This window comes from Plectropomus leopardus, chromosome 16, assembly GCF_008729295.1.
Source record: "Plectropomus leopardus isolate mb chromosome 16, YSFRI_Pleo_2.0, whole genome shotgun sequence".
Classification (NCBI taxonomy): Eukaryota; Metazoa; Chordata; class Actinopteri; order Perciformes; family Serranidae; genus Plectropomus; species Plectropomus leopardus.
In genome coordinates this window covers 30,483,757-30,511,220 of record NC_056478.1, presented here as the reverse complement: position 1 = coordinate 30,511,220, position 27,464 = coordinate 30,483,757, and the positions used below count along the sequence as shown (strand labels likewise).

Here is a 27,464-nt window from a genome sequence, read left to right as displayed (position 1 = left end):
CTGCTGAGGCGGTGCCGGTGTCCGTGGAGGCAGCCCCGGAGCAGCAGCAGCTGGCCGGCTGAGAGAGCCGCCGCTGTGGTCACATTAAAAACTGCAGCGCCTTTTGTGACAACTGGAGATCAGTGAGCCATCAGCTCGTCCTCGCTCTCCTCTCAGGGAGTTGTAGTTTTTAGTGTCAAGAACGCCACCGCACGACAGAGGCCTTTGTGGGAGCAAAACTACAGTTCCCTCAGAGCTACTCGGAGGTGTTAGTTGTCAATATGGCTGTTGTCAGACAGACAAAGCAGAGAGGCAAATAATTCGCCTCTGATTAGAAATCCTTGGGAAGGGGTCGGATAGGGCACTGGAATCAGAGTGCATTACTGTTCAGCTGCGGGAAAAGGCACAGCGGGTCTTTGCTCAAGTTACAAAGTTAAATGGTTAAGCGGACGATTTGAAGCGAGGTAAGTCATGTTCTTAGCTCTCTCCAACACTCAAAGTGATGTTATTAATATCAAACGCTCGCTAGCAAGCGACAGCGGCTAACGTCAGCTAGTATCAGCGCTGGCATGGTTAGCATGTTATGCTAATCACTCTCGTGCTACCAAAATAGCATATGTGAAGTTGTTAACCGTGCTGTGTGATGCCTGAGGACTGCTGTCAGGAGACATTAAGCGGCAGCGCTGCTGGAAATGACTGAAATCGTTGCGGGTTAGCGGTTTTTTGAGTAGGCTAATGTAACATTTCAGTGGGCATTGTCCGTGTGCCACACAAACATTTGCTAACGTTAGCTTTTGGGCAAAGGGCGTGAGAGCTGGCATCGGCAGCTGTCCGCCCGCAGCGAGGAGCCGAGCGGCGGATCAGCGCTGTCCCCGCAGGCCCCGCAGACTGCAAAACAAACACATGGAGCAAAAAGACATACCACCAACTGCGCTCGGTGGTGGGACACTTTAGAAAAGTCTACTGCCAGAGAAAAGAGTCTGGTGCATCATGCATGCAAGCTGGTTTTAGGTAAGAAAGCTGCTGTTTTGTTTTGCGTGTTGCAAAACTGATTTTTCGGCTCTCTGCGAACATGTGATTTTTTTTTTTGTTTTTAAATTTGAAGAGACTTGGAAGTGATTATCAGATTATTTAGGGATGTGCAGGAGAGGAAGTTTTGCTTGCCATGTGTCAAAGACAGGCCAATTTTACTTTTTGATCTGTCTCTGGGTTACACACCTGTCTAGTCTGACCTACAGTAAACCACTGCAGGACATTGAATCTATGCTTCCCTGCAGAGGCTGAGTGTGGTTTAACCAGTAAACCATTTGAAACCTGAGCAAATTGACTTGATTTCTTTAAAAAGCATAAGAAGTAGGTTCTGAGCAATGAAAAAAATACCAGAAAATGACCTAAGACAAAATAGTAAAAATACCTAAAAAATAGTTTAAAATGAGAGATAAAGTAAAAACAACAAAAAAACAACAAACAAAGAAATTACCTAGAAAAAGTGCTCACAAATTATTATGATCCTGTTACATCATAAATAGAGTTTTTACCCAGCCTTATCCCTACCCCCCAGACATTTTCCCTAGCTGTTTAACATCATTTTCTAAATCTACTAATTTCTTGCAATATTTGAACTTTTATTACCAAGTTGGGTAAGGTTTATCCTTTGTTTTTGAAAGAAACCAGTGTAAGACAGTGATCAGGAGGAATCTGTGCTACTATTCGAAACCTGAGCAAATTGGCTAGATTAAAAAGAACAAGAAACAACAAGAAATAAAAAAACACATTACCTGGAAAAAATGCCTACAAATTATGATAATTCTGTTTCATCATAAATATTGTTGTTCTCTAACTTTTTTCTTTCATTTGTTTAGAGTTCAAAGGTTTCGATACGTGTGAACGGTGCTGAAAACAGAACAAGAAAAGTGAGGTTTCAAAGGGTTGAACCAGTTTGAGCTGAAGTGAAAACTTAACTTTGTTAATACTCCACCAGAATGGCTAATGATTTCAAATGCTTAGCTTTGTTAGAAACACAGATTGTGCATCTGTGAAAGAATTCAAAATCTATTACTTAAAAACTCGAGTCAACCTTTTGAAACCCAGAGCGACATCATTTTTTAAAGCAAATTGGTGTTATTTCTTTCAGAAACATGTGAAAAAAGGCAAAAAGGAACTTGGTAAAAATGTTCCCCAAATTGCAAGAACTTAGTGAATTTAGAGAATTATTTTATAAAAAAGCTGGGGCAAAATGTCTAGGAAAAAAAAGCTTCCCATTATGGTAATTACATGTTTAAAATGACGTGACAGAATTACAGAAATGTTTCTGAATCATCCTGATATCCTAGAAACCTGCTCAAGTCCAAGAGACCTCCTAAAATCCTGGAAAGATGGTAACATCCAAGAAGCTTGTTAAAATCCCAGAAATGTCCAAAAATCTGAGCAATACCCTAAAACCCAAGAAATGTCCTGAAATCCCTGAATCATCCAAAAATCCTAAAAAACCTCCTAAAATTCAGGAAATTTCCTAAAATCCTTGAAATATCCTAAAATCCTTGAAATATCCTAAAATCCTAAAAACATCCTAAAATCCTAGAAATGTTTTAGAAAAATATTTCTTTAGAAAAAGTTAGGGAAAATTGTCTAGGGAAAAAAGCAAAAAGCGAGGGAATAAAATTATTCATAACGGTCATTATTACATATTTAATTTTTTTTTACATCATTGTATAATTTTTGAATTTACTTTTCCCATGTCTTGTTTTCCATATTTTGTTGGGTTTTTTTTAAACTAATTATCAGGTAATCGATTGTCTTGTACCTTCTAATTTCTTGCTAGTGTTTGGGTCATTTCTTCCACCATGCTTATTGCCTTCTTTCCATGTTATTGTGCAGCTCGCCACTCCCGGGTGTGACATTGTTTTGCAGTGTAACTGTGCTTGACAATGATTTACAGCTTTAGTAGCCCTCCTCATGAATTCTTAATGATAACTCAAGAAACTAGTTACTGTTCTCCAGTGCTGCTGAGCTATCCTGTGGTACAGGAGTAATGTATTTCAGAGCCCACTCAAAGTGACTTTCCCCTGTATGTGTCTGAAATGTTGCCGCTTGTTCTTTCCCTTTTTAAAGCTCGGTGTTAAGGACCTCTAAAGGCTTATAACCACCGAGGTCACATCAGTTTCTCTCACAGTAACTTCAAAACGCCGCAGACACTCTCGAGTCATTTAGTTTTTCCCTCCTGTCCTCTGCGCAGCTTAGACTAACACAGATGTAGAAAAAAATGCCAGTGACCCCTTTTAAACCGTTTATCATATCAGCATAGGTCGGGCTGGCACCAAAGATGGAAAATCTGCCGCAGTCTGATTCCAGTTGCATTGATTTTGAGCACAGCAAATTGCTTATGAAAAACATAGAGCGTGGGTGGTGTGCAGAGCCGGGGATATATTGTAGCTCTTAAAGAATGGCAGTCAGAATGTTAAGATAGCATCAGCTGTCAAGGTGACTCTGGCACTCTGCGTGTGTTGCCTGCTGGTTCCCAAAAATAGCTGATTTTTATGCCCTGCCCCTCCCTCCCTTTTTCTTTCACACTCTATCTCTCGCTCTTGTCTTCCTTTTCTTATTTGCTGCCTCTTTATTTTCTTCTTGCAGCTTTTTCTCCTTTCCCACCCCTCTCTTCCTACTTTCCCCCTCTAACTCTCCTCCTCTACCTTTCTCTGCCTCACTCCTCCTTTCCAATCATTCTCATTTTTTCTCCCCATCTGCAACTGCGTTCCTTTTTTTTTCACTCTTTCCTACTTAATCCTCTCATTGCCTCCACCATCCCTTCATCTGTCTCATTCTGCCTGACTTTCCTCCCTGCGCCTCCTTCTCTCTTTCTCTTCTTGTTTCTCCCCACCTAGATCTTGAACATCCACTTGCTCGCCTTTCCTTAACTTCCCCCCCACATTTCCTCTTTCCTCTCCCCTCCTCTTCTGTCTCCTCTGTCTCACAACCTGTCTGTCTTGTCTCTTGTCCAGCAGCAGGATGTCTGAGTTCAGCGAGGAGCCGCGCTTCACTATTGAGCAGATAGATCTGCTGCAGCGGCTGCGACGCACCGGCATGAACAAGCAGGAGATCCTGCACGCGCTTGACACTCTGGACCGGCTGGACCGGGAGCACGGCGACAAGTTCGGCCGCCGCACCTCTTCCTCCTCCTCCTCCTCGTCCTGCTACGGAGTAGGCGGGGCAAACAGCTGCACCAACAACTCTGCCTCTAATACTACTACATCATTCAACAATAACAACACTGCCTCGGCAACCACCACCTCTTCCGTGACATGCAACGGCAACAACAGTGCCGAGGGCGGCACCGGCGATCATTCGGCGGCAGCCGCCTCTTCCACGACCTCCAAAATCTCCACTGCCACGCAGACGCAGTTTGGCAGCGGAGGGGGACTTTCGCCATCTCCTAGCAATAGCTACGACACCTCCCCGCCTCCAGGCCCACCGCCGCCTTCCGCCATCTTGCCCTCACCGGTCTCACTGGTTGCTCTGTCACAGAACGGTCGGGATAGTCTAGCTGCCACGCCCAACGGGAAGCTGTCTCCACCAAGATACCCAGTGAACAGTGCAGCCGCAGCACGAGCGTTTGGGTTTGAAGCTACAGATGAGGACCTGGATATCGACGACAAGGTGGAGGAGCTGATGAGGTCAGTAGTGACGGAGGTGAAGTGAGCCCTGAAACTTTGTTTGGGAAACTTTCCGTCAGGGCCGGGCGATATGGCCTATAAATAACAATAACAATATTTAGGCTACGTTGCGATGCACGATAGGAATCTTAATATTTTGAAATCCTACCCTAAATTACAGTAAAGTACTCAACAAAATAAACGATTTTATAATAAAGTTTAATGAAGTACTGTTATAATTAGGTTAAACAATGTACTGTCATAGCAAAGTTAAATGAAGTACTGTTATAATAAAGTTAAATAAAGTATTGTTATAGTAAAGTTAAAGTGCTGTCAAATAAGGTTTCATAAAGTGCTGTAATAGTAATTTTAAATGAAATACAGTTACAATAAGGTAAAATAAAGTACTTTAATAGTTAAGTTAAATAAAATACAGTTACAATCAGGTAAAATAAAGTACTTTTAAAGTAAAGTTAAATAAAGCTCTATTACGGTAAGGTTAAATAAAGTACGGTTACAATAACATTAAGCACTGTTATTCTGTTAATGTATTGTTGTAATAAAGTTACATTTCTAAATATAATGCCGGGACAATTTATGCGTAATTTTCACAATATATTTATTTTATCCATCCCCAGTGGAATCATCCACGATACTTTGAGTGTAATTGATATATTGCCCACCTCTACTTTACTGTAATGCATCCTTTAAAATTGTTCACCTTTAGGTAGGTGCCTTTTGAGCTGGACAGTATATAACACAGAGCACTGAGGTGATGCTATCAAGCACTATCACACGAGAGGCAGTGCTGTTGTACTGTATGTCATAACGGCTGTGATTCGGTCGTAGGCATGACGCCGCAGCCCGATTGCCGAAGTTGATCAACAGTTCCACAAGCGCCAGTGATTAGTTAACGGTAATAAGTTAACAGATTACGGTCTGTTTGTTTATTAAATTATTTTTTTGGGCATTGCCAACACAAATGACTGCTGGAACTGACAGCTTTTACTTAGCAACACAAATATCTTCCTGCACGCGAGCTCGCTACTTTGTGTAAAATAGAGCTACCTGTTATATGCAGACCTGCTGCTTAGTAACACGAACATTTATCTGTGAGTTTCAAGTGAAATAAAAGAGTTTTATCAGACAGTTCGTCACTGCAGCGCGTGTCCACTCACTGCCCATGATCTCCGTCACCTTTGAATTTTTTGAGGCATGCTACTGGTCGCAACAAATTTCCTACCCCCTCAAACAGTGATACAGTCTACAGTAACAGATATTAATGTATGACGAATGAATGGTTCAGACCGCCTGCAAAGTAGAGTAATGCATGCAGAGTTATCAGTCCCAGTGATGTTGTACTGTATATCAGCACTCATGAAATGCCTCTCAACCAATCAAATTGCTTGGTTGGAACCAGCTGTTGCGTAAGCTCACGTATCGTCTGTGATTGTAGTGGTCTTCTTATAGAGACATGCTGCAGTGTGTTGTATTAAGCTGGTTTGAATGGCTCTATTCACCGAGGTGTAAACTCAGTGGAATGCTGTTTCTCCACGAAGTGAGCAGTGAATGAGAGAAAGAGCACTTTCCCATCACACCTGCAGTACTGATGATCCTTTCACAGCATCTTCTTGTGTATACAGCACTCAAAAAAGCACTAAAGATGCTTCTAAAAGTAACCTTGAGGGCGATTATCCTTCTCTCTCACTGGTGGATTTTCATTTTCTCGGCATGTGTGACAGTGGCCACTTGATCGGAGTCAGGAGTTTGTCTTTATTGGAAGTAATATCTGTAACCATGAGGCAAGAAACGGGTTATTAAACGGCACTGACTGGAAACTTCACTGAAGGTGGATTGCTCAACTTGCTTTGCTTGAGGGCCACTTTTGTAAAACGTCAGGAGGCCAGGGGCCAGACACCATAGCCCAACACATGTTCCTAGCCTTCAAGGGTGTTTCTATGATTTCGTGATGTGTTTAGGATGTTTCTCTGATTTTTAGGACCTCTCTAGGATTTTTGGATATTTCTCGGATTGTTGGATGTTTCTGGGATTTTGGGATGTTTGCAGGATTTTAGGACATTAGGGGCTCAGGTTTGGGGATGCGAGGGATCCTCCACGTTTTTTGATTTACAGGCTCTATTTTGATGCTGTTTTATCCACTCTGGCACCTTATGGATTCTAAAAGTACAGAAATAATTCCCAGTTTGAATCACTTTATTTTTATTGTGAATTAGGAAATGGTTAACTACTGCGGGCCACAAATTGAGTATCACTGCTCTATTGTGTGCAGCTGCTGCTTGAAGTAGGCCTGGGCAATATATTGTTATTTATTGATATTGTGATATGAGGCTAGATATCAACATACATATTAGATATTGTTCTATCTTAAGTGTGGTCTTTTCCTGGTTTTAAAGGCTGCATTACAGTAAAGCAATGTCATTTTCTAAATTTGTTAGACTGTTCTAGTTCTAACTCTAGCTCTACAAAGTTTATTTCGTTTTGGAGCTTTTGATCACATCACATGATCATCAGGAGATGGCCCCATTTAAAACAGATTTTTTTTTTTTATGTTAAAAGGCCATTTTTTCCTCTCCTCCTCGTTCATTCGGGCAGAAGAGCTTCGGTTCAAAGTTTGTTCTCCACATGAGAAACAGAGGTTGAGCATTGCTGAACTGGCTTTTTACACAATACTACAGGTGCAAAATATTAATTATTAAACCAAACTGTCTTAGTGAAAAAATGGAATAGTTTTGTTTTCCAGTTGTCTCTCTGTAATTTGACTACTTGATTAATCAGCAAATCATTTTAGCTTTACTGATGAGTGATAAGCACTTGTTCATTGTTTGGATTGTATAGACAATACATAATACATATACATAAATGACAACTTATATTGCCCAGTTGAACAAATCAAAAGAAACAGACCAGCTGAAGTGTCCCCAGACATGTTCTTTTCAAGGATTCTGGCTACTCTGCCATTTTTGAAGCAGAGCAGGAACACATGTGCACTTGTGTTGCATACATAAGTCTTGTACAGCATGTACTACATAAAGATGCACATCCTGTGATGGCGTATCAAACTTACAGAGACAGGCATACAGGCTACTTGTTGAGATTATGCATCATTATGTGTTATTGAATAATAAGGGCAGTGTTCCGTGGCTAATGTTGTAAAAGCCTTCAGGGTTCAAGATGACATTATTTAAGGAGGTGGGAAGAGAAGCCTTTACAAACAGACACCTCTAGAAACATTACATAAAGTCACATACAGTAACATAAATCAATCAGTGCAACTGTTTTTTCAAACATGGGTAAATCTGCTAAAAATAGGCTATGAATTCCTTTCCCTTTGGCAGCAGAGCAGAGCTGTGTACACGTTTCTGCAGCAGATGAGTCTTTCTGCATGTGTGTGTGGGTTGTTTAGGTGTGTCCGTCTGACGTCACGGACAGTCCGGAGATCAGGTTAGCAAACAGTAGAAAGCAGCATGAAGGCACGTGAAAACTCATCGATGTTTGAGCGCTGCTTGGATGGTATTTAGTGGTGGTGGCTAATTGCATCTTGTTAATTAAGGAGCTAAACGTGCCTGTTCACTGAGTTGTTACACTTCTGTCAATACCGATCGGAGCTCGTGCCGATAAATACCTGTGACTACTGAGTCATTTGACCTGGGTGTGAATGCCGATTGTAACCTTTCACATTACATTAAAATGTCAGATGTCAGCGGATGTTGGGGGGTTTTAGCAGTTAGCAGTGATAAAAAAAAGTAGCTATAGTAGGGGTGGAAATCATCCCCATGATACAATATTATCACAATACTTATATTTTTATACAATATTGTGGCAGTTTTAAACATTTAAAGTATTTAAATGCAATATATTGCAATTTATTTATTTTTCAATTTTGTCTAATAAGATAACGTTGTCAGTGTGTTCATCAAACCTCAGTCTTTTATATTGCAATATTAATAATTGATATCACAGGTTCTGGCTGTGATAAATGGTGTCATTTATTTTATTTTATTTATTATTTTAATTAAAAAAAGTCTTCCAAGGGCCCCCGGGTATTTTCATAAATAAAAAGAATTAAACCACCCCCCCCCCCCAAAAAAAAAATCACCAAAATGTTTTCTTTAAAAATTGCTACAATTTTTAAAGAAAAAAAGGCATATTTTCATCAAAAATTGGTGGTAAAAAAATAAATACAGCCATTTAAAGTTGCACGTCCCTCTCCTTTTTGCACCACCCCTCCCCTTTTCTAAATAATGAACTTATTCAAAAAAGCTTTTATATAGTAATGAAAAAGAAGTGATAAAGAGTATTGATGGTCATTTCAGAGAATGTTTTATCTTTAAATTGTACTCAAAGTCCTGGGAAAGTCCTGGAAATGTATGAGTAAAAATGTGTTTGCACCTGCCTGTCATTGAAGTGTATCAAGATACAATCAACAATATCTAACATAAAATTTAATTCTGAGGCCGTACATGTTCTACAGCCCGTTACTAGTGCAGGTCAGTGTTGATAATGTATCCCAGTGAACGTGTAAGCCTCCTCCTGTCTTCTTCTCTGCTGTCTCCTGAGTAGTCCTCTGCTGCTGCCCTGTATGAACAGTCAGAATAAGAATAGACGTTTAGAGCTGCGGCTCTGCCCTCAGCACTGTACGAGCTGTCCCGTTGCTCATTCACGCTGCCTCTGCATTAAATTACATGTCCTGTTTAGACAGCCCCAAGAAGTTAAGTAGTGTTCAAAAGCCCTCGTCCTCTGCGCCTGTAGGACTCTCCAGCGTCTCGCTCGGCAGGGCTGCAGGGGCGTGACACGCCGCTTCAGCTTGTCAACAATCCCACGGTGCCCTTCTCATTTCTCTCTCTTCTAAGTGCACATTTCCGTCTCTGCAGGGGTTCGGCCTTTGAGTTGGCATCCAACAACACCCCCCTCCCCCCCTCCCTCCACCCTCCTCCACTTCCCACTCTTCCTCAGTCTTGTACAGCAGCTTGTGCTACATTGATTCGCCGGTGTCGATACAAGCAGCGTTTTTTGAGCTCTAATTTTAGCTGCGCTGCGAGAGGCTGCTGTGGAGGATATTGATGCTGGATGTCAAGAGTCGTGACGCATTTTCATTTCAGAAATATGCTAACAGAGCACTCAGGACTTTGATGCGCTCTCCATTTTCGACGGTGTGGGATACTGGCGGGGTTCAGAGGATGCTGTGATTGTACTGTGATTGCTGTTAAAGTTGGGGGGGGGGGGGGTGACAGTGCCCACTGTAAATGCAAAAGTCTGCATTATTAGTATGGATAAATGCAGCAGGCAGTTTACACATTGACAGGTGTTCATAGTCTGGAGCGGGATGAGGAATTAAGCCAAGACAGTCCTAAGCTTGTGGCTGCGTGGGTGTATGTATGTTATTGTGTATGTATAGGGGAGGGGACTGGGCTGAACGCCAGAAAGCAGGGTGGGTACACTGTGTGATGGCACGGCTCCATTCCTGCAAGTCTGTGCATGTTTTATTTTTTCCCCCGCTGAGGACTCAGGCAGTGCAAACATGCAAAATGTCTGCCAGATACATTTAGAAAATATAGATTATTCCATTGTGCCTCAGTTGATTTGAATACGCAGTCCTTATAGTGCTTTGTGTTCCTGTGAAATGCGTTGATTATGTGCGAGCCATGAAAGAAAAGAACAGTGCATCAATAACGCTGTCAAAATGCACCTGAATGGAGCCTCATTATGGTCGTTTTCTGAGGTTTGATTGTGTGACATGTGAATCGGTTATTGTACAATACTCTAACCAACGCTCTGAGTCTGATGGAGAGAGGGAGGAGCAGTTTCAACACAGCGTACAACAGGAAGCTTTCAGGGTTCCCACAGTCATGGAAACCCTGGAAAAGTCACAATCACATTTTCCAGGCCTGAAAAAGTCATGGAACTAGTAAAAATCATCGAAAGTTTTGGGAAAATGTGTCGTGTGTCATGCATTGCACGACATTAATGTCACATAACAGTGAATTTATTTTCTGTAGCTGACAACGTAATGTGAGTTTAATATGCGTCGACAAGTGACGTTTTGTTTGTTTTTGTTTATCTGTTCATCACGTATGTTTGCCAACTATGCATGTCAAATCATTTTCAAGCACCTTTGGCTTAGTGTAAGGGCATACAACTTTAAAGAGCTGTATTTTGAATTTATTTATTTTTCTTTAAAAAATCTCTGGCGATTTTCAAAGGAAAAATGTTGCATGTAAAAAGCAAGAAGACATGATTTCTTGAAACATTTGATTTTCTTTTTCTTCTCTTTTTGAATTTTACCGGATTCTTATAGTAAACTTAAACAGTCTTTGAGATTATTCTTGTCTTATTTTTTTTAAGAAAACGGGTTCTGAAGGATGTTTTCTTTAAAAAGTTTGATTTTTTTTCTTTTCTACATCTTTGGCAATTCTTTTTTCCCTTTAAAAGTTTTGGTGGTTTTTTTAAATAGAAAAATAAAAAAATCGGGATATTATTTTTGTTTTTCTTTCTTCAGTTTTCAAAAGGTATATTTTTGAGTTTGAATCTTACATGTTTAAAAGAAAATGCTGGGCTGGTGGGGCAAGAAAAATAATTATTTTGGGTCCTTGAAAAGTCATAGAAAAGTTTTGAAATTTTGTCCATGACAGTGTGTGGGAACCCTGGATTTATCATTGCTGCAGGGGGAATAATAATACAGCAGCTGCAACACAGCTGAACATGTGTAAATCATGAAAAATGAAATGTGAAATTTTGGCCATACAGAAGTCATCCAGGCATTTTGTCTTCACTTCCTGTCTGTCTGACATCGGGGGGTTTGAGCTCACCTTACTGAGTGTCGAAATAATGTGTGTGGAACTATGAAATGCTGTGTGATGTCTCTCTGCATGTTCCTTAAATGTGCTGCTGTTGGTGTATTTTTGCTGTGTTCTGACTGTGTGTGTGTGTGTGTGTGTGTGTGTGTGTGTGTGTGCGCGCAGGAGGGACAGCAGCATGGTGAAGGAGGAGATCAAGGCATTCCTGGGGAACAGGAGGATCTCTCAGGCAGTGGTGGCGCAAGTTACCGGTTAGTGGCAGGAGCGACACACTCAAACTTTGTGCTTCTTTGGAGGGCTTTTCTGTTGCAACATACTGTTATTTTACTACATCGTCTTGTTAGTAAATGTGCTTCTCTCCACTTGAAGTGTTGGCCCTACATGTTAAACTATACAAGGAAGACTAGAGGGGGGCTTCTTACACAGAAAAGTGAGAAAATGTCTATACATGCACATAAGGTTTGGGTTTAAACGGCTCCCTTCCTTTTTTCACTGTGGTGCTACTGACTTGTTTAGGAAACAGCATTATGACACTAGAATACAGTACAAATCTGTGAAGTTACTGTCACTGCGTTTACATAATGTTAGAAAACGCTGAATAATTGTGTTACTCTAACTAAAACTCGACTTTTAAAATACATGTTAACATGTCAAATTTCTCAAAGTCGGACAAACACACCCAGATAGATATGATATGTAGACACCTCAGCGAGACTTTATCTGGACTCTGCATTCTCTGTGTGCTCCTAGCTGCCGTGCCGGCTTCCCTCTGTGATTAGAGATAGGGACTGTTCGTTATTTATGAGGGAAAAGACAGGTCAGACATTTTTTTTAAATGCACTGAGGAGGAACTTGTGTTTTCAATTTTTGCTTAGCTGAGGAACATACAAAATTAAAATGTAGTATTTTGTATTTATTTTTAAATAACAAAGTCACACCCCAGCCAGCCCCCTCCTCTGATAAATAAAGTACAGTTCCACAACACCGACACAGAAGCGAAGCGATGTCCTGCTGTGGACGAGGCCGCAGCAAAACATACTTTAACCCCCTAAAAAAAAAATCAGTTTAAGTGTTCATTATATGTGAATATTTTCTCCTCTTTACCTTCCACAACAGCTGAGCTACAACCTTAGCTCCACTAAACTGTGCATGGAAACGTGTTTAAGTCAAATCCAGTTCAAGACACAGATTTTGTGACATCACAGCGAGGAGCTTTGGAGGCCACACTAGTCATGAATGGACTTGTCGGTGAAGTAGGGGACATCTAATTCTAATAGTTAAAGTGATGAAATAAACTATGGACTGTGGGTTTTTCAGAGAGGGAGTAAAGTCAATGTGTTGTTTTGGGCTCCATACTAACTGTTTACACTGGTTACACTGGTGTCTCTAACTTTTTTCCATTTTGGTACAACAGCACATAATGTAAGTGCACCCAATTTTTTTTCTCTGTACGTTTTGACGCTGCAATAATGTTTTTTATTTGATGACATTGGTATTTTCTTAACCAGGGTTGTCCGGTCACCCAGAAGTCACAGTTGGGTGAAAGTTCAGTACAACGGGAAAAAAACCCCAGATGCATTAGGATATATTTGTTTTCAGATATTTCAAACAAACAGTAGTGCAAATGTCAGAGACTGACACAGTCCTCTTGCTGGGCAACTATGTAGCATTTGCCCACTAGCAACTTTTCTAAACTATTATCATTATAAAAATAAGGAACAGTTGTGTATTACACATCAGTATGATCACTGAACAATCACTTTTTCAAAAGAGAGCAGGTCTACAGACTATAAAACTGAAAAGCATCTCTTATGATATGAAAATGAAAATACAAACATAAAACAATAACACGTAAAAGGTGTGTATGAGGAGGAGGTTTTCAGTTAATCCCACCTTGGCTTTATGCCAATTTCCTGTTGTTTTTTGTTTAAATTCTGTTGTACTTTTGTGTCTAAAGGCTGCATGAAAGCAGCAGGGATAAGGAGTTGGATTAAAGCTTGTTTTTTCCGTGTTGCGTTGATTGGAAGGGCAGGGTAAAAATTGTAAAAAAAAAAAAAAAAAACTAACTAAATAAAATAATTTTTTAAAAAAAAATTTTACTTTTAAAATTTTTTTTAAAAGTGAAGAAAAAAAGACAAAGAGATAAATATATTTTCCCCAGCTTTTTTCTTTTTTTTATTCCCAAAAAATTTTCCCCTAGCTTTTAAAAATAATTTTCTAAATTTACTCATTTCTTGCAATTTGTGGAAATTTTCTTACTAATGAAAGAAATGGCACCACTGTGCTCAGGGTTCAAAGGTTCAAATACTTGTGAAAAGTGTCTAAGAGCAGCAGAAGAAAAGGAATGTCGCTCCAGGTTTCCGAGCTGTAAGCATCCAGTAGAGAGGAGCTGGAGTGTCCAGCAGTATTTCTGTGGCCGCAGCTTGTGTGAGAGACAAGTGATAGGAGAAGAAATGAATTCAGAGCTCAGCAGAGAGAAAAGACTTCCCCCCCTTTAGTATTCCCTTCTGTCTCTCTTGAATTCTTCCAAGTGTTGTCGACAAAATGTGCCGGGGCCTGATGCAAAACACTGTGTTGTAATTCGATGTCTGGCTGCTTTCCAGGCATCAGCCAGAGCAGGATCTCCCATTGGCTACTGCAGCACGGCTCCGACCTGAGCGAGCAGAAGAAGAGGGCCTTCTACCGCTGGTACACGCTGGAGAAAACCACACCAGGTACACTGCTCACCTGTCCTTCACCTCCTGCACACACTCACTCCTCACTATGTGTGTGTGTGGGGGGGGTGGTTAGGTTTTTGTCTAGCTTATTGAAGAGCTTTGGTAAACATTGAGAGGAATAATGTAGCATACAGAGCAGTGATACTCAGTTTATGGCCCACAGGTCAAATCTGGTCCCCCATTGGGTGCTGGGTGGCCCCCCAAGCATTTTTTAATTCACAATAAAAATAAAGTGATTCACACTGGGAATTGCTTTTGTATGTATATTGCTTTTAGTATACATAAGGTGCATCAAAACAGAGCGTGTTTATCAAAAAAAGTGCCAGTGGAGGACACCCTCCAACAGACATCCTAGCAAGACCCCTAGTGTCCAAAAATCCTAGAAACGTCCTCAAACCCTTGAAATGTCTTGAAATCGGTGAAACGCCCTAAAATCCTAGAAATTTCCTTAAATGAGGAGTCGACCGATATTGTTTTTTCAGGGCCGATACCAATGCTGTTATTAGTAATTAATGAGCCCAAGAAACTATATTTGAAACCGATATGCATTTACAATAAAAATGAACATTTTTCTGTCAATATTTAGAATATAACAAACTACAACACAAAACTTTGTTTAAATACCTTTAGCAAATGTTTAATCAAAAGTGAAACTTTTAACATCAAATGCAGCAAGTTCCCAGGACCTCTTTTTTCTTATAAAATAAACTGAAAATTTTTATTAAAAATAAATAAATAAAAAATAGTGGACGAAGTGGCCGGGGAGAGGGAAGTCTGGGCTTCCCTGCTTAGGCTGCTGCCCCCACAACCCCACCCCAGATAAGCGGAAGAAAATGGATGGATGGATTGATAGTTCCCTAAAGGTTTTTCAAAGTAAAAGTTCCTCCCATGCTGACACTTTCTTTGCACTTTTAAATTAATACATTTTATCTGCAATCATGAAAATAAAACACTGATAGAGATAATCTGCAAAATGCCAAATATCAGCCTCGATAATCAGCCTGGTAGATAATCTGTCGACCCCTCCCTAAAATCCTAGAAATGTCCTAAAATCCTAGAAATGTCCTAAAATCCTAGAAGCGTCCTAAAATCCTTGAAAGGTCCTAAAATCCTTAAAATATTCTAAAATTCTTGTAACATGTATGTGGCTGCTGTGACTGGCCCCTGGCCTCCTGTCATTTTTTCAGAAGTGGCCCCCAAGCTAATCAAGTTTAGTGTCCCCGCTCCAAACAGTACATGCAGCTCATTGGAATTGGCTCTCTAACAGTCAAGATAAAGAAAACTGAGCATTTTTTTAATCTTGTGCCTAACTTAGTAGTAGAACATAACATATCGGGTATGGAATTAATCTGAAAATACCTCAGTCCAAAGTGAGACCAGACCTTAAATGGATCTCAGTTTTTGAGCCTCGATGAAGGCCAAGATGTGTCCTGCAACAGATGGAGGGGCTTATTGTTTTTGAGGGGAGCCAATTTTTGGATAACTCACGCCAGTTAGCAGCCACTTAACAGGAGTGAGGCGCCAGCAGTCAATAATGGTATAAAAAAAGGTTTCTTTAGATCCTTGCGCATAGTGTCATAAATGTGCACACAAAATATGAGGCTGATTGGTCCAGTAGTTTGCGAGATTAGCTGCAAACAAAAAGTTACATATGACCAAACGCATGACCCCTTCCAGGTTTACACCTGGCTGAGATCATAACCACACTGTGACCGTCTGAATCTGGCACAGACACACATTGCCAACTCTGTCATATTAGTCAATAAGAGTACAATAGAGAGCACTTTATTTTCCCTCTGAATAGTTGGCAAAGCTGTGGTTGAAGAAAAGTTTTATTGTTGGATGTAAAGATAGCAGAGTTTGCCTCACTAATCGCTGCAGGGTGCAGCTCTAAACAAAGGAAGCACAGCAGGATAACACTCTGCTGCCAGCAGTTTCTTGATAGACTGTTAATGAGATAAGTAGAGGTAGACAGCGTCCTGTGGAATATGTGCTGCAGTGAGATGTGTGTGTGTGTATATGATGCCTCAGTTCCATGTAATGTCTTATAGTGGAAGCTTCTTGAAGTATGATATGACTTGGGGGCTGGCAGAGACTGAGGTCTAACAGCAGCAGCTGGTAGGAGCTGAACTTTAGTTTATTGTCTTCAGTATTGAATTTAGCACTGTTTAGTTTGATTTAATATTAGCCTCAGTTTTTGAGTAAAACATTTATTAATTTTAGTCACGTTTCAATCATTTTTCTTTGTGTTCATTTTAGCCATAGACTGTATATATCCATCAATCGGACTAAAGTAAAGCACTTCTCATACAAAAGAACTGTAGCACAAAGTGCTTCATACAATAAAAAATAAAACCAAAATCGACACCCCCCAAAAAACACACACACGCACGCACGCGCACACACACACACACACACACACACACAAAAAAAAAAAAACTAAAGAAATTGAGCAAGAACTGAGAAAATGCTACCGTAAGTGAGGAAACACCAGAGGCAGAAACCAATGAACAGAAAGATAAACAAGTAAATAAATAAGTTAACAACAAATAGAACAGCAATAATAAAAATAAATAAATATATAAATAAAGAGATGAGTAAAATACGCAAGCAAGTAGCGCAGGAAGGTATGAAGATATGGAAAATTAGGCACTGCTCAAGCCTACTTGAGAGGAAGTCAAGATTACTTAACTTGAGAAATCATTTAAACAGTATATGTGTTAGTTCAGCTGTAGGGCCTAATTACTGATTATACTTGGCCTGGCTGTCCCCGTGTTCTTTTTTATTTTTTTTAGGATTTACCAGGTTAGTAAGTCTCACAGCAGTCAGGTAACACTTCCTCATTCTTGAGACTTAAATCCAACTCAAGGCTAGGTCTCGTGTCTTGAGTCTACTATTCTGAGAGTTTGTAAGCACCTCCTTCCAGCCTTTTTAAAACAGCTGTGAAAACTCACATGAAAGCTCACATGTGCCTGGATCAAAATGAACCTCAGTTTTGTTTTGATCAAAGAGTTTAAATGTTAATTTTTTGCTCTGCGAAAAAAGACACATAGTCAGAAGAGGGTTCCGTTGTCTTACATAAACTTATATTCACACTTAACTGCAAAAACAACCAGCCTCATGCTGGCTTCCGATCCCAACTGTGCATATGCGCATGCACGTTTCCGTGCACTGTGTCAACCTATAGCCAGGCAGCAGACATCCCACGCCTCGTCCTCTGCGGCATGTTCCTTGGTGGAGCCCTGCCAACACCGACAGCAGTGGAAACTGCTCTATGCTATTTATGGCCAGACTAAGGCTGGCCCTGCTCAGCCCAGCCCCACACACGCCTCCATCACTGCTGCAGAGGAAACTGATGCCCCATTCATGCTGGTCTGATAACCTGGACTGTCGCTGGGCGACCCAGTTAGGCCTTGTTCCCCATGTCAGTGTCAGCTGAGGTTATGATACTGACGGTGAGCCTCTGACCCCATAATGTATCCAAACTGTTAGCTCTGATGTGGCTGCATTAATGAGTTTAAGTGCAAATTAAACCTTTTGTGTTATCTTCTTTTCTGCTTGGGTCATGATTTGAGACGAAGTAGCACCGTCTTTGTCAGCACTATTCAGTGGAGTTTAAAAATCACAGTATATTGTGAGATTTGCAAAAGGCAACATACATTTTCATGAAGGGATGGAAATTTTAGGTGTGCCGTGCTCAGTTTGTCTGTCAAAACAGCCACTACACCCATTATTTCATTTCTTTAGACTTTTTCTAGACAGCTTCAATTAATGTTTCAGAGCCACAAACACACCTGCAGACCATATGTTCCCATGGCTGATTGTGGCTAGACTCTATCCGACAGACCTACAGTTATAACTTACCAGTAGGGTTGGGCCAGTGTGAACATTTTCAAACTGGTATGATATTTGGCCAAACATCAGACTTGACTAGTTTTTCAGCAGGTGTCCCACATGATTCAGTTGTCAGTCCAAAGAGGAACATAATGACACCATGTCTCAACAGAGAGCAAGTGTCTTAACTATCATATAGCGTCACATAACGAATCGATTAAATATGCACCTCTGTTATTTCATGTAAACAAACCGTGTAGCTAACAGCTATGCACTCGAGATCAGACCAGAGATGTAAACACTTAAAAGATGGATGAGTTGCTTACTTGCTGTCTTCCTGTGTTTTTAAATCAGAAAGCACACATTTTATGTTGTGATATTTACTGTAAATTACATACAATACAGCCAACAATAAGTAACGTAGCTTAGTTTGTTTTTAGTTATGGTCATTTACCTCAGCAGAAACTTGCAGCTTCCAGGCAGTCTCCCTCCAGCCAGCTGAGCAGTAAAATATGGTTTTGTGTAAATAATTTCTCATTTAATCAGACGCTCCTCGTCCACTGCGGCACTTTCAAAGTGAGCATCAGATATAAATAGAAACAGCGTCTGACGAAAGTTCCGCGTAGTTCCTGCAGCCAGTAAGGACAGCTCTTTCGTGGATTTCAAATACAAAATGTTGCCATATTGTTTGAGAGAATAACTGCTGTCTCCTCTCCTCACCCAAAAAAGCAAACAAACATGGCGCTTGTTGCTCTCCCCCCTCCCCCTCTGCTAAAATTTGATCTCGGCTTGGCAGTAAATTACACATGACCAGTATGACACTAGTTGATACATTTTTAAGTTATATTGCTTATTACTAACGCAGTTTGTCTTGGATTTAGTGCTGTGACTTTGGCTGATTTTAGAATTGCTAGGACATGACATAATGACAAATGCTGGTTTAGTTGGTTTGCATAAATCAAACCAGTTTAGGTTTGAACACTGTACCAGAAGGGCAAATCCGAAAATCCGCCCAACTCCACTTACTTTGGTTCTGCTGCTTCCCCCCAGGTGCCACTCTAAACATGCGGCCAGCTCCGTTACCTCTGGAGGAAATGGAGTGGAGGCAAACCCCACCCCCCATCACCACTGCCCCCGGAACCTTCCGGCTGCGTCGAGGAAGTCGCTTCACATGGAGGAAAGAGTGCCTGGCTGTAATGGAAAGGTGAGCGGGGGCACGGAGGGAAAAAACAAACAGTATATTGAAGACGATAAATGGGAGTTTGTCTCATCACTCTCCTTTATTTCCACATGGGTTTCAAAAAATATTGCAACCTGTGCAAGAAAACAACCTGCGAATCCTGACACGCAGTCTTACTATTGTCTCGGCTGCACCACATTTATCGCAAACAGCAGGAAGTTTGTTGACATCGTCCTTGTGTAATGAAATTAATTTAATCAGTGTGACTCCTCTGCTATATATAGCTACTTCAACGACAACCAGTACCCAGATGAGGCCAAACGGGAGGAGATAGCAAACGCCTGCAATGCTGTTATCCAGAAGCCAGGTAAAGCACAGAAACCAGCCATGTGTGTACCACCTCAAAAGAATAACTCAATGTTAATATTTTGTTACATTTAGTGGATAATAGCTTCATTTGCTGGAGACAAATATTCCTGTATGTTCTGTTAATATTGTGAATTTACCATGAAAATAGTCCCTGTTTATACAATCTTAATCACCCATGCATCTTTACATGGCATCTTTGTACATTTGATATGTAATAGTTCAACAGAAACTGTATCTGCAATACTTTAGCAAAATGCCAAAAATTCTCTCATTACAGTTTCTCAAATGTGAATATATGCCGGTGTACTTTTGTGTCCAGGGAATTTTGGAAAGACTTTTTCTTGGATTTGATAGGGATTTTATAGACCAAACATCTGTGTCACATCTGCTTCATGATCAGCCCTTATGCAATCAAATAAAGTTATTTCCATTCAGCAGATATTTAACCACCGTCAGTTATGAAATAGTGGTGTTTATAAAAGCACAAATAAAAGTGGAATTCACAGCTTGAGGGAGCAGATGGATAAAAAATCACAGCCCAAAACCAAATAAAAAAGATTAGAACTGACTGAAGAAGAAATAATTCAAACAAGACATTGTCACTGTTGTGCATTGAGTGATCAGATTGTCATGTTATTTGTTTCAGGGAAGAAGCTGTCTGATCTGGAGAGAGTCACCTCCCTGAAAGTTTACAACTGGTTCGCCAACCGTCGCAAAGAGATCAAGAGACGTGCTAACATTGGTAATGTAGCTTTGGAGAGGGACCATAATTGTTCCTTGAGACATTTGACTGCTGAGCACTGCACATTGGATTAGATCCATTGGTGTTAACAGGACTATTTGATATTTAATAACAGCAATTATACAGCTTTTCTCAGGCATTGAATAGCTCAGCATTAATTTACTCATTCCATCGCTATAATTGGGCAGGTTGATGCTTGTTGATCAGTCACCTGATATCTGTAATGACCTCTGGCAAAGTATTCCCACACCTGCTGTGGGATTTTAGAAGAAATCCCTCTTGCTGCCTGCATTAGCCTAACTGTCAGTTAGATTTTGAAAATACAACCTCCATTACTTGCTAGTCAAAGGACTCAGTAGAGTTTCAAACATTTATCAATTAATTTATTTTTTCCATATTTGTGTTTGGGTTACTACTGAAAACTGTTTGTCCATTACTTTCATCTTTTTGCCACTTGCCTTTAATACGTCTTAACATCTTATCCATTACTTTAAACTCAATTTCAACCATATTCAGACTCAAAGATTTTTCACCATTTTCCTTTAAGCTGCCTTAACTTTTTATGAATTCCTTTCAGCTACCAATGTCAACCATTTAGTTTAAGCTTACGGTTACGAATGTTCTTTTAGCCATCAATTTCAAACATTTGTCCATGACTTTTAGCTATTTTAATGATTTAGCCATTACTATAAGCTAACAATTACAACTATTTATCCATAAAGCTAACTATGTCAACCATTCATCCATTACTTTCAGTTAATTTTCTAAACTGTTTATCCGTGAAGCTGACAATATCAACCATATATCCATTACTTTAAGTAAATTCAGCTATTCCTATCATTCATCCATAAAATTAACAGTTTCAAGAATGTATGCATTACTTTAAGCTTACTGTTCCAACTGTTAACCATAACTTTAAGCTAATGTTTTCAACTGTTTATCCATAAAGCTATCTGTCAACCATTCATACATTACTTTGAGCTAATTACTGTTTATCCATAAAGCTAACAATTTAAAAAAAATATATCCATTACTTTAAGCTAATTATTCAAAGTATTGATCTCTATTGATCTATGTTTACCATTTAATCACTTCTATTAGCTAGTTATTTCAACTATTTATCTATAAAGCTTAAAAGGTCAACAATTTCTCCATGACTTTAAGCTAACTTTTCCAGCTGTTTATCCATTAAGCTAACTATGTCAACCATTTATCCATCACTTTAAGCTAACTATTCCAACTATCCAACTGTTTATCCATGAAGCCAATATGTCAACAATTTATCCATTAATTGAAAGTATTCCAACTGTTTAGCCATTAGGCTAACCAGTCAGCCATTTATCCATTGCATTAAGCTAACTTTTCTAACTGTTTATCCATAAAGCTATGTTTACCATTTATCGACTACTTCTAGCTAATTATTTCTTATCTGATTATCTATTAAGCTAAGCTAAGCTAAGTATGTCAACCATTTTTGCATTACTTTAAGCTAACTATTCCAGCTGTTTCCATCAAGCTAACCAGTCCAACTGTTTATCCATTACTTTTAGCTACATCTATCTAACTGTTTGCACTTTTAGTATTCTATAGTAAGAAGTTTAAAATACACTCTAAATTCCAACATGTAGTTTTCAGTTGTTAAAGCTCAATCAATATGGGCTCTGTGGTCACTTCATTAGGTACACATACAATCTTGTGCAGTTCAACACAAATGTGCTGCTATGAAGTGTGCTTTCGTGATACCTCCGTTTTTTGACACTAATGGAGGTGATTATTCATATTCAGAGATGTGGAGGTAGAATAAATGGCAGAGCTATAGAATTGCAGTAGATTTCATTGGTGTACCTAATAATTTGGCCACTGATTGTATATTTTAAAATCACATTATAATTTCTATTTTTTCCAGATAAGTTCAGCTACTACACAGTCTTTCAATGTATCCCTGTTTTAGAGAATCACTGCTTTACAGTTTGTGATGAGGGACATTATCAGTGATTTATCATAAATCTAATAATTCATCCTCTTCCTCCAAGAAGCCACAATCCTGGAGAGTCATGGGATAGATGTCCAGAGTCCAGGGGGACACTCCAACAGTGACGACATCGATGGGAACGACTTCTCAGAGCAGGTAGAGAGTGATTAAGGTTCCCAAAAGACACATAAAGTCAGATTTATGTTCCAGACAGAACTGTAAACGACTGGTCCGATCAAAGAGAAACAAGTCTTTTCTATCCGTGGTGCAGCTTCTTGTTGTCATTTTGTATAGTACTGCGTCTAATTTTCATTTGTTAATTTCTGTTTTTTCCATTTTGTTTTTTTTTTTAAATCAACATCTTGCCAACCATTCACATTCATCCCTCCACATCCAAGGCTCACTCTTTTCTTGGACAGCACTCAGTATTCCTGTCATTAATCAGTGTATTTTACATGTCTTTTCATTCCAACTAAACAATGCATCAGTTGACCTAACCCTTTGAAACTAACGGGTGTGATTTTTTTTTTTTCATAAACATGGTGAAGAAGTCACGAGAAATGTTCCACAAATTGCAAGACATTAGTAGATTTAGAAAATCTTTTTTTTTTTTCTCGACTTTATTCTTTTCTTTTTTCTTTTTTTAAACAAATTTTTAGGAGAAAATCTTGTAATTCCTTGCTAATTTTTGGATCATTTCATCTTTCCTGACTGCTTTTTCTTTTTATGTTAACGAATCAAGCCATTTTGCTCAGGTTTCAAAGGGTTGGCTAATTAGTTTCACTTTCTGTTGGTAAAGTTGTGTAAATACGCGAAATAAGCTGCTTGCTTGGAGTTAAAACCTATGGCCTTAATGCCTCATTACTGTGCCGCTGAGACAAATTACAAGAACATTCGGACTGCTGTTTTCCTTCTGATGAACTTTGAGTCTACCCTTCTCCAAATATAGAAGGCACATAAAGTTCTTTATTTTTATGTAGAATTGTTGCTAAAAACTATTCCCCGAGGCACATTAATTAACAAAAGCTTGCTCTCTTCTCCTTTTTCCTGTTACCAATGGAAACTGAGCTGGAGCAATGGAAAGTAGCAAGGCTCTGTATTATTGCAGAAACCTACAATTGAAGATAGTGTTTCAGTTTAAGCCTTGGAGCTTTACTCTTGATTGCACAACATGCAAACGCTTCCTGTCAAGTCAAGGCTGCTCAAAGTGAAAAGAGCCAGTTGATCATTCCACAGTAATGAACACAGGGCGTATTCGATCTGTCAAGCAGTGTTGAAACTAGTGAAGTGTAAAAAAACAACAATTAATTCTGAATGTTGTGAGTAATTTCTCCAGTTAAACTTGATTTTCTTTTGTATTGAATGTAGAAATGCTTATTTTTTTTATGTCCTCTAGGCGTGTGACCTGCCCTATTTTGACAAGAGACCTCTCAGCCGACCTTTTGGCCTTTACCGACTGGAGCCCACCTCGCCAACACAGGTACATCCACACGCATCCATGCCACTATGATTACCACAACACTGCCTATACATTTTGGGGAAAATGACATCTGGCTCCCCTAAACCTCACTCATATTTTCACAGTTTTTAACATTATGCCACACATTTGCATTCAGCAGTGAGCAGTTGTGTTTTAGCATATCTCGGTGGCTGTGGGTACAGGGTGCACAGCTCTCTCGTGCAGTCCAGAAAGAGGGGAAGGAAACCTCACAATCAAATCGCACAGAGTTTAAGAGCAGTCCCTTCAACACAATTATACCCTGATTGCATGTGTTTAAAGAGCTGTCAGAATACAGTAATCAGGTGGCACGTCACTTAAAAGTTGATTTGATGCCATTACTCACCCATTTTCTGGCTCTTTTGACCTCAAATTTTAACAAGCAGAATAATTTACTTTCACAAATTCAAACTCAGTCATAAAAAAACACACTGCAGCAGATATTGTAAGGCTGGTTTGCCATATTGATTTGCGTTACCTCACAGGATTATTATTTTTTCAAAACTGCCTATTTACAGGATAATGTATCGTTATTAGAATAAGGCTTGTGGGGTATATAATATTTCAGACTCTTCAGACTAATAAATACACAACAGACAGCAACAAAATGTAAAGAACCAGGTGTAAGAAAGTAACATTCTTACACCTGTTTTCCTTTAAAATTTCCATTAAAAAGAGAAATGAATCCTGAAACAATGAAAAAGACTACAGGAACAGCCAGGCCAAGCCTATCCAGTACTTTGGCCCTAGAGCTGAACTAACACATATACTGTTTAGATGATTTATGTTTGTAAATTAAGTAATCTTACTTGACTCCCTCTCAAGTAGGCTTAGGCAGTTACTAGTTGTTCATACCTTTCTAATAAATACACAATAGAAACCCACAGAATGTTAAGAAAAGTCATATTCTCACATTTATGAGAAATACAGCTGTACACCTTTGAGTATAACTTTCTCTCAGTCACAGAAGACTGACATGGTTTAACTGTCTTGTTAACTCATCATAGAACACACAACATTTAAACTGAACCGAAACAAAATAAAACTGTCTTGGTTACTCTTGTTAGTAATCTAGTTATTTGGTCCACTGTTCCAGCAATCACCAGGCCTGGTTTGTTCCAAATAAATCCTTAATTCACCAAGTTAGATGTGAAAAACATGCCGTTGGTCTCTCTCTGCCTGCTGGTCGCCTGCTGTTTACAGTCGTGTAACTTCTAGGTGTGACATCGTCTTTCAGCTCAGCTGCCTATTCCACCTGTACAGACCAGAGACTGAGCTCTGGTGGTGCGTGCTGTGCACTACATACAGTGAGTTGTATAGAAAGACGAGCACCTGTATTTATGATAGTATTGAAAAACATACCTTTTAGATTTGTAAATAACCTGGTATATCATGATACTGCCCAAACCTTTAGATTAATGTACAGCATTACAATGTGCTTTCGTGGCCCTGAAGAATCATTTAAAACAGGATTTAAAGAGCAGTTGTTATTGCACTGAGATATACACACACATACACACACTATCTATCTATCTATATATCTATCTACCTATCTATATATTTTCATATATATTCACATTAGTAGTAGTAGATGATTGATGTCTGGTTCCTCTCTTTTTGTGTCAGGACGACAGCGCAGCGCACAGCGAGCACCAGGACCCCATCTCTCTGGCTGTGGAGATGGCTGCTGTCAACCACACCATACTGGCCCTGTCCAGAACCGGAGGGGTCCCCAACGACATCAAGACGGAGTCCCTGGAGGACGAATGAACTGCACAGGAAACAGGACGGAGGAAGAGAGGAACAACGGAGTAGAGAGAGGAAAGGGAAGGAGGAGAGAAACAGGGAGCTAACAAAAAAAAAGAGACCAAAACAACGCTACTTAGTAAACCTTCAGAATCTGTCCATCAGCCAGCCCCCTGCCAGCTGCTCCTCCTCTCCAGGCCTCCCTCCTCCTCTCCCCTCGTCCTCCCTCACAGTCCATGTAAACAGTAATCACCCACCACCCCCGCCCCTCCCTTACCCATTTTATTGACACAGCTAGTGGAAACGGGTCACTACATGAAAATGTTCTACGGAAAGAAGAAAAGGGGGCAATCAAGGCCTCTAACCCCCAAATCTGTGGCCCTCAACTGGGATCTGTGTCTCTGGGGAACTCCCCTTTCTCTCTCCTCACAGGATACCTCTTCTTCCCCCTCTCCTCCTCCTTACTTCCCCTCTCCTCCAGCCTGGTTGTCTGAGCCGATCCTCAGTCTTTCTCACCTCAGCGTCAACCTCAGAAAAATAACGTGTACTGTATATATAATATATATATGGTTCTTATGGTTCTCAGTCACACTCTACCTACCTACCCTCAGAATGCACCCTCCTCATCGTGCACCTCATCTGAAGAGCCTCCAGCCTTTGTGCGGGTAGTGATGGATGTGTCCGTCTCCCCCCCCTCCGTGGCATCGAGGCGCTCCGTAAGGATAATATCGGCGGACAGGAAGTGTCCCGTCACTGTCTCATATCCTCTGTAGTTGCCTCTCCTCAGCGGAGCGGCTTTTTTTGCTTTCCCACCTGCTGTTGGATGAAAACCTCGAGAAAGACGTAGCCTTAATTTCATACGGACAACTCCACCTTTTACTTTTTTGCAGCAGGTTTTCACGTTTTTTCCTCACGACAAGGAACGACCAGGAACTTTTTAGCGCGCTTAAAAAAAAAATGCCAAACTCAATGTGAAGGTTTCTGTCCAACAGCAGCATCAGTTCTCTCACCTCCGTTTTTTAGCCACACGGCGACTGGATATACAATCATTTTTGCCTCTAGCTTCCCAGTGACACTATTGTTAAGTACTCAAGGCTATGAGAATCAATTTAGGGTCAATGTGATAATCAAACTTAAGCTATCTAATAATAAGGGGAATCGTGCTTTGTTTTCAATGTCATCCATGCCAAAGGAAAAGATGCTAGGAGTTACAAGCTAAGAGGCGAAGCTAATCTTAAAGTGGCGTCCATCCAAAGCGATTTCTACTAACCAACTCCTTTGGTAGGTTGTTTGGCTCCTGAGCCAGCATGGCGCCGTGTGCGAGCTGGACACTACAGCAGGCCTGTGTCAGTGCAGATAGGTATTAGCAGCCACACGTATAATAACGGTAAAATACCCCGAAGCTATTTACTACTTGTTCTGTGACGCTGCCTCTTTATAATCGCCTAAAGAATGTGCTTTCACCAGATTTTTTTTTTTGAGATATCAGTGGTATCAGATGAATCCACACTGGAAATGGTTCAGAACTTTTCAGAACTGGGGCCATCTCTGTTTTTATTTCCTCTATATAGTCTCAAAGCTAAAAGCACCACTCTGAAGGGAATCAGAGACATTTTAAGTGGTGGTATTAGAAATAAATTTCCACTTTTATTCGCCCGGGGTGGAACTTCTCCAAAACCATCTCTGACCAGACATCATGGTGATGTCATAGGCAGGGATGAAGTGCCGCAGGGTTCCTTAAAGGTCTCTGGAGGCTCAGTCGTCATCAAGAAGTAGTGCTTTTTCAATCGGACATAGTACAGTTAGAGAGAAGTTACGTGATTGACTGCACTCATGTCTGTATTCTTAACTCATGAAACGTGGCGCAACAAAATTTTTCTTGTGCTGTTTTCAGATGCCTTTCACAAGTATTTAAACCTTTGAACCCAGAGCAAAATGACGTGATTATACAAAAAAACTGGGG

The 27,464-nt window shown here is 40.1% G+C and overlaps 1 protein-coding gene across 3 annotated transcripts; it reads left to right on the top strand.

Annotated features, from left to right (window-relative positions):
* Positions 1–227: 227 nt before the first annotated feature.
* Positions 228–27,464, top strand: hmbox1b (homeobox containing 1 b). 3 transcript variants are annotated; one of them, XM_042503276.1, is made up of 10 exons: positions 228–443; positions 3,981–4,649; positions 11,609–11,694; positions 14,047–14,157; positions 19,045–19,198; positions 19,459–19,541; positions 20,190–20,285; positions 22,319–22,413; positions 23,654–23,737; positions 25,382–27,464. In XM_042503276.1, the coding sequence occupies exons 2-10, from the start codon at positions 3,985–3,987 to the stop codon at positions 25,523–25,525; spliced, it is 1,518 nt and encodes a 505-aa protein (XP_042359210.1). In that variant the 5' UTR covers positions 228–443; positions 3,981–3,984; the 3' UTR covers positions 25,526–27,464. The 3 variants fall into 3 exon arrangements, with proteins under 3 accessions (XP_042359210.1, XP_042359211.1, XP_042359209.1); XM_042503277.1 differs by having other exon boundaries at positions 3,978–4,649; positions 22,322–22,413; XM_042503275.1 differs by having other exon boundaries at positions 3,978–4,649.

Bases quoted from the DNA above. Each gene is read 5' to 3' on its own strand.
- hmbox1b (XM_042503276.1), top strand. From the start codon at position 3,985: ATGTCTGAGTTCAGCGAGGAGCCGCGCTTCACTATTGAGCAGATAGAT. The intron at 11,695-14,046 runs GTTAGTGGCAGG...GCTGCTTTCCAG, and splicing joins AGTGGTGGCGCAAGTTACCG to GCATCAGCCAGAGCAGGATC. The intron at 14,158-19,044 runs GTACACTGCTCA...GCTTCCCCCCAG, and splicing joins GCTGGAGAAAACCACACCAG to GTGCCACTCTAAACATGCGG.